This window comes from Oncorhynchus mykiss, chromosome 25, assembly GCF_057628025.1.
Source record: "Oncorhynchus mykiss isolate SJ-2025 chromosome 25, ASM5762802v1, whole genome shotgun sequence".
Lineage (NCBI taxonomy): Eukaryota > Metazoa > Chordata > Actinopteri > Salmoniformes > Salmonidae > Oncorhynchus > Oncorhynchus mykiss.
The window spans coordinates 61,223,118-61,231,144 of NC_143046.1; the positions used below are offsets into that span (position 1 = coordinate 61,223,118).

Below are 8,027 nucleotides of genomic sequence, written 5' to 3' on the forward strand. Positions count from 1 at the left end.
CCTGTCGCTACATTTCCCTCACCAATTACAACAGTCTGCATGCAAGAGGAGTTGCAATTGGAGTATTTTGTTGTCAAATTATGAAGACCTTGGAACATATCGTTACTGTAACAATATACTGCTGATATTTATCTTAAAACTACAGTCAGCAGACAGTAATGTGAGTTTTGCCACACAAACTATGAATGCCTATTCTTACTCACCAACTTGAACAGTATGTGTAAATTTACATATTCAGAATGCCTGAACAAACTTGACACAATTTCCCATGTAAGTAGGAGGTAGGGTGAAAAAAATGTATTGAGTTGAAAGTGTGAAACTACTCAGCTGAATTTTGAACTAAACATTCTCAGAATATCATTAGCTCACCTCAGTCTGGGCATTCGTCATCGATTCAAGACTATATTTGGAAAATGACTGGAGTCTGCCATGAACTTCTAAACCCGGTGTGGTGTGCTTTTGTTTGTTAGTACCTATTGCAAAGGAACATTTGAATTTGAATTCAAACTTTATTAAGTGAATTTCACTATATTAGTGCATAAGGTAGTAAGGTGATTGGTGGCAGGTAGCCTAGTGGTTAGAGCATTGGGCCATTAACCGAAAGGTTGCCAGTTTGAATCCCTGAGCTGACAAGTTGAAAAATCTGTCATAAGCAAGGCATTTAAACCTCCACAACAGCAGCTCCCCGGGAACCCAATGTGGCAGCCCCCGCACCTCTCCAATTCAGAGGGGTTTGATTTAATTAAGACCCCCATTAGCCGGCGCCAATGGCGACAGCTAGTCTTACTGGGGTCTGACAACGAAAAATAGTTGACATGCATTACCATGTAGTGTGTGTGTGTTTCCATCTGTCAGTTAAACATACATGTCAGTACATACACACAACAAGTAGGTCACATTGGGGAAATGCGTTGTGAGGTGTTGCTTTATTACGAGACAGTTAAAAGAGGAAGTCAAGTTTCAGTTGGACCTTGTGTGCTATTGACGATAAAAATAAATGTAATCCTTTTAATGATTGCTTGACGACCTGGTGAGAATGGTGCCACAGGACATCCAGTCAAACACAATGTTAAATGGAGAGATTAAACTAGCCTTTCAGTCACAATATACATTCACGGACCACAACTAATAAGCTTCCAACAATCAAGTCAACAAACGTCTGTTGACCAAAAACACACTGAAGCAACCATGATCCCTCTGAAGAAAACAACCTTAGGGCAATTAGCACAGGCATCACTGGTGTTTGTTGAGTTCAAACCGCATGTTAGGCACAAATGGCCCGTTGTCATTTTAGGCACAGCGGCTGTTCATTGGCTGTCCACTGAACAGAGCCCTCTAAAAATCCAGTGGTAAGACCCTCCAGTGGATAACTGCTGAGTCAGACAGGACCTGCTCGTTCTTCTCTCTGGCTGTGTACGGAGCTAATCCACCCTCCATCCACTAACCCCCCACAATCCCTTTAGCACATCTACACACTGAACAGGAAGAGTAGGTGGCCTACACACCAGGTTTGCTTCATTCAGCAACTACACATGGATGTTCAGTTCAGGGCAGTGAAAGAAGTAGAAACTATCAAATAACATTACTCTGAAAAAAATCAAGACCCTAGGATATATCAAACCATTTCAGATCGGACTTTTCTCTTGACATACTCAACCTGCTCTTATTCTGTACGCATCTCTGAGACACACCATTTAGTATGACATGTTACGTTTGGTATTGTTACTTAAGGCTAAAAGGAAAGGGAGGGTGGTTGGTCGGGTGTATAACCCGAACATCAAGCAACCCAAAGGTTACGAGTTCAAATCTCATCATGGACAACTATTGCATTTGAGCAACTTTTCAAGTTAGCAAACCCTTCCCCCTAACTCTAACCTAACTCCTAGCTAATGTTAACGAACCACCTAGCTATAATTCGTAACATATCATACGTTTTGCAAATTCGTACCATATCATACGAAATGGGTGATGGACATCCACAAATTAATTAGATACCATACGAAACATAACATATGATACTAAATGGAGTGTTTCGGATTTAAGTAGAGAATAATATGAAATGCTCTGAGACCAGGTTGAGATAATTCACTGGCAGATGGCCTTGGGTCATGCTGACATATTGTACTTGAAAGTTGAAACACCTTTTGAGCCTTCAGATTTTGATAAGGGCGAGCACAAGAGGCACTTCTATCCACCTAAAAATGTTTCATATACTTCCCATGACATCTCTTGAAGCAAAGGTGGAGTGTGGCTGTGTATAGGGGACTGTTGATACTTCATATACCAGTAGCAGACAGTCACTTTACATGCCAACGTTGTGAAAGGGCTCAGGTAGTTCAAAGAAAATAGTCCTTTGGCGATGTCATACATTTCCATAACCAGCATTCCAGATTGAAGTCTTAGAGCAAGAACCTGCTGGGTGTTCCATACCACATTTATATATGATAACTTCATGAGCACCTATTGACGATAGTATCTTCTGGTCAGGGGGGTTTTCATAAGATCTTGGTGATCCTCTGAACGTTAAAACGCATTGCTTGAGGCATGGTTTTGGAAACACAAGGAACTTATTTCATATCAGCAAAAAAATATTTTCACAAAACCATAAGGTTAAACTACTACACGCCTTTATTAGGGTCAGTGTTCCCTCGTAGCCTTATCTGCATGTTTACATCCCTTGTTCATGGTAAGACGTAGGATGCAACCGGTGGTAATTAGCTATCTAGTTTGCGCCGAACACCTGTGTGTAAGCCTAACTTGGGAGGACGTGTAGTTTGACAACTGGAGGCACACACAGCTTGTGGATCTGTGCAAAATTGCTACATTAAGTGTATCTTTTTTATTTGAAAGATTACTTCTTGCTGATATGAGGGGCATATCAGCATGTTTCGAAAACCGGTTTGAAAGCGATGATTACTGACGTTTCTTAACGTAAATACACTGCGTCTGAATTGTAACGTTAGTTCACATGGAGCCCACAGTTGGTGAATGTAAGGGCTGAAAACTAAATATGGATTAAAGTTTGAGGGCTAGGTGTTCCAATACAACATTTTGCTAGCTGTGTTTGTTTGACCCAAATATCACAGTTTTGAGTTGAGTCCAGTGTTTCAAACTAGCTGACTGGGACAATTATACTTCATTAAGACTCATATTCAACTCAATTATGCCTATAGTAAAACATACCTATTGTAACACATTGTGCTTGCTAAGTTGTGAACCTACATATGACTGCACTGTTTTTGGTTATTACTCTTATTACCAGTCAGATGCCAAAATGTATCGCGGTCTGAAGTCGACTTCTCAAAGAACAGTGCAAGTGGCAATACTGCGCCCTTCTCAAACAATGTTGCAATCTGGCTGGAAAAGTTGTTCCACTTGTCACAATCATTTTGAGTGTCTGTCAAAGATAACACAGCTGTTACTTATAATATATTTTGAATCAAACTTCAAAACATTAGTAATTTACTATGGGTATATAAGAATATCTAAATAGAATATGCATATGTTTACCTTTGTTCTATGTGCAACAAGTTGTCAGGGACGACAGTTTGCGGCTGCACATAGTGGTTAACGAAACTTGAAATAACAAAAAGCGCGTTGCAGGGAATGGCGAATATGCGGTATTGGGTGCTGGTTTCAAGTTTCATATAGGGGTTAACATGGGCAATTATTGTGAAAGTGATCCATACCTTTCATCCAGTCGACAACTTGCTTTGGTGTCCACTTCGTTATTGGATCCATTGCTTGCATCTCAAACGAACTTAAACAATAATTAGAAAACGACCATACAAAACACTGTTTCGGTAGCCTACGATTGTCACTTTATTAATTTATTATCAAACTCCCATTGCTTCTTGATCTTCTCTGTATAGCAGCAGTCTCTCTGTGATCCTCTTCTCTCTAGCTCGTATCCTCGGCGCACTCAGTGACTGGGAACTCTTTCACACGCATGGCTAGAGGCAAGAACCCCCCATGGTTCTTCACTGGGCTTGAGATCAAGTTGCACAGTTTCTGCTCAGCTAAAACTACCCAACGGGGCGGAGCAATCAACACCACCACAAATAATGTGCGACGGGTGCAATTGCGGACCATATTTCTGGGCGTTCCTGCATATCTTTACACTTACATGGTACATTTTTAAGTTAAGACAGGCGGGAGGCGTGGGTGCTCCAGAATAGTTGGTGGCGTTAATGTACAATAATGTGTCCTTTGCCCCTGCCAGCTGGCTGGAGCAACACTGTGTCGCCATAGCCTCCCGTCTGCTGTGCAGTATAACTTTAGACCGTCCCCTCGCCCATACCCGGGCGCGAACTAGGGACCCGCTGCACACATCAACAGTCACCCACGAAGCCCGGTAAACAGTGTCCTTCACTCCTCCCTGTCGGGCACTGTTTTCCCACAATTCTACTAACGATGGTGAGGGCAGGTGTTCGGCAGGCAGGAGCGAAGGACACTGTCTACCGATGTTGCTCCCGTTAGCTAGCAAGAGGCCTCCGGTGGAGAGGGGTGAAAGAAAACTCAGAAAATACGATTATTTATTTTGACCCACATTCAAAGGTGCATATGTCATGCTTCGTGGGGGGGTGGGTGTTCATGCAGGAACCAATGGGGTGCTCGAGGAGAGGGGTTTATTCCAACATGCAGGAATGCCCCGAATTGCGGGCTGCGGTTGTACATTATTGAATAATGTTAGCAAGGGCCATGTCTGAGACATAGATATCAAATCTATAAGGGATTGTGGGTAATTGATGACTGATTGATTGATTTACAAATAATAATGAGTAGTTATTTTTGGTGCAAGGTGATTTGTAGTCGGCAGCTGCCTGCTCTTTCGGCTGCCAAGCCCACAGACAGTAGCAGGCCTATGCTATAATAAAGTGTTGCATTCACAAAAGTTTGAAAATAATAACATTCTTGAATTTTGTTTACCGTGTGTTTCTGTCTCTGCAGATTCATATATTATGAGTGATGTAGTCTGTTCTTTTTTTAACAAGATAAATATTATAGACTGTTTCATCACACCACAACTTTTTGGCTGCGTCCCAATTCTGATATTTTCTTCACTAATTGGTCTTTTGACCAATCAGATCAACTCTGATAAAGATCTGTTGTGAAAAGATCTGATGTGATTGGTCAAAAGACCAATTAGTGGGACAAAATATCAGTGTTAGGTTGCCTGTGTAAACACAGCCTTCGTAGCCTACACTTTAACCTAACTAGCGGGCTAAAAGAAAATGCCTGAGTGGAGTTCCCACATCTGGTTTTCAGTGGAAAATGAAGCTAGATTGAGTTAGCTGTATCCCTGAAAACATTATACTCCCGGTTGTGCCTACACTTTGATCCGATTAATTCTTATCAGGCCTATCATTGGTTACAACTCACGGCTGCGCTCTGTTGGTGAGCTATTACTCTGCAGGCAATTATAAGCCACTCACTTCTGAATTGTTCTACTACAAGTTATGCTTTGCTTATTATAACAATGAGGACTTCTTGTCACATTGGAAAGCTACTTTTATAATAGCAAAGTTGTGATTGGATCTGGGATGTTTGTGATTGGATCTGTGGCAGTGTAACGGATGTGAAACGGCTAGCTTAGTTAGCGGTGCACGCTAAATAGCGTTTCAATCGGCGACGTCACTTGCTCTGAGACCTTGAAGTAGTAGTTCCCCTTGCTCTGCAAGGGCCGTGGCTTTTGTGGAGCGATGGGTACGAGGCTTCGTGGGTGACTGTTGTTGATGTGTGCAGAGGGTCCCTGGTTCGCGCCCGGGTATGGGCGAGGGGACGGTCTAAAGTTATACTGTTACAGCAGCTTCATTAAATAGTATCCGCAAAACACCAGTCTCATCGTCAACAGTGAAGAGGCGACCCCGGGATTCTGGCCTTCTAGGCAGAGTTGCAAAGAAAAAGCAATATCTCATACTGGCCAATAAAAATAAAAGATTAAGATGGGCAAAAGAACACAGACACTGGATAGAGGAACTCTGCCAGCATCACAGAGTCGCCTCGTCACTGTTGATGTTGAGACTGGTCTTTTGCGGGTACTATTTAATGAAGCTGCCAGTTGAGGATTTGTGAGGCGTCTGTTTCTCAAACTATACAGTCTAATGTACTTGTCCAGTTGTGCACCGGGGCCTCCCACTCCTCTTTCTATTCTGGTTAGAGACAGTTTGCGCTGTTCTGTGAAGGGAGTAGAACACAGCGTTGTACGAGATCTTCAGTTTCTTGGCAATTTCTCGCATGGAATAGCCTTCATTTCTCAGAACATAGATTAGACTGATGAGTTTCAGAAGAAAGGTCTTTGTTTCTGGCCATTTTGAGTCTGTAATCAAACCCACAAATGCTATTGCTCCAGATACACAACTCGTCTAAAGAAGGACAGTTGTATTGCTTCTTTAATCAGAACAACAGTTTTTAGCTGTGCTAACATAATTGCAAAAGGGTTTTCTAATGCCTTTTAAAATTATAAACTTGGATTAGCTAACACGATGTGCCATTGGAACACAGGAGTGATGGTTGCTGATAATGGGCCTCTGTACGCCTATGTCGATATTCCATTGGGAATCAGCCGTTTCCAGCTACAATAGTCATTTACAACATTAGCCATGTCTACACTGTATTTTTGATCAATTTGATGTTTTTAAAAAATGTTTAAATGTGCTTTTATTTTAGCACATGAAACCAACACTTTACGTGTTGCGTTTATATTTTTGTTCAGTATATTTCAGGTTCAGAGTGAAGACCCAAAGCTGACAACGTTAGGTTAAACTATGCTTGGTGTGACAGTTTACAAAGACAACTGTATTATATTGTGTATTTCCTGACCGTTTTTGACCTGTTTTGTGAAATGCCAGAACTTCATGTCACTCTATTTGCCATAGGGGTGAAAATGTCGTACCATTCAGTAATTCATAAAGTATGGGGTGGTATCTGTGTTTTCAGTAAACAGCAGAATGAGGGGGGTATCTGTTGTAATGGTCTTTGTTCCCACAGGTAGCCATAGTGAGTAACCAATAGCAATAAGGCCTAAGCAACAGATGGTTTCTCATACAAACCCAATATATTTTCCTCAACCCCCTCCCTCTCTCTAAAACACATCTTGCTAGGGAGAGTCTCCTACTAACCCTCTCCTCTGCACAGCTGGAAGGTACAAGCTACACTTTAATCATCAGCTTAAATTACACCTGAGCACATATCACTTTGCTGCCGGGCAATAAAATACTAAAAACCACAATACTATTCTACTGTACTATTCTGCTTTTTCTCCTCCTTCCTGTTTGAACATGCTGCTCATTATGCCTGCTAAACTGAACAACAGGGACTAGAGAAGCAAGGGTGCGTGTCAATGCTCTTCCCTCAAGTTAGAGGGAATGAAAGATGGAGGCTCCCGGGTGACGCAGCGGTCTAAGACACTGCATCTCAGTGCTAGAGGCGTCACTACAGACCCCGGTTTGATTCCAAGCTGTATCACAACCTGCCGTGATTGGGAGTCCCATAGGGCAGTGCACAATTGGTCCAGTTTCGTCCAGGTCAGGATTTGGCCGGGAAAGGCAGTCATTGTAAATAAGAATTTGTTCTTAACTGACTTGCCTAGTTAAATCAAATAGAAAATAAAGGTCTGGATCACAGATTTAAACACACTATTCTGACCACCTGCACAACATACCATGAAAGGGTTTGTTTATGACTAGGAGATACAAAATGCATGAGACAGGATTTTGGAGGAATTTGAGAGGTTACCCAGACCTAGTCTGGTGATTTGACCTGTTTGACTGTAACTACCTGTAAACTTGCCTGGCAGGGAGTTCTCTGTTTGATCAGGGCACTAACAAGTGAGGGGGAGGGGACAAAGACAAAGAAAATATGAAAAAATAGGGACCAGAGAAAGAATCCTGATATACGGATCCCTTTGAATAACCCCACCACCCACCCACCCACCTCAAACAGGAATAATTAATTTACAATAACAAGGCTAAGTTGGGCTGTGATGAGTAGGTGGATCAAGGGAGCAATCACTCACATCACGGCAT

The 8,027-nt window shown here is 42.1% G+C and overlaps 1 protein-coding gene across 1 annotated transcript in view; it reads right to left on the reverse strand.

Annotated features, from left to right (window-relative positions):
• LOC110505405 (connector enhancer of kinase suppressor of ras 3) overlaps positions 1-4,508 on the reverse strand; it is a 74,218-nt gene extending 69,710 nt beyond the window's left edge. The window contains exon 1 of the mRNA XM_090220670.1: positions 3,690-4,508. Within this exon, the coding sequence (XP_090076796.1) occupies positions 3,690-3,750 (61 nt within the window). The 5' untranslated portion in view covers positions 3,751-4,508. The remainder of the gene's footprint in view (positions 1-3,689) is intronic.
• Positions 4,509-8,027: the final 3,519 nt, after the last annotated feature.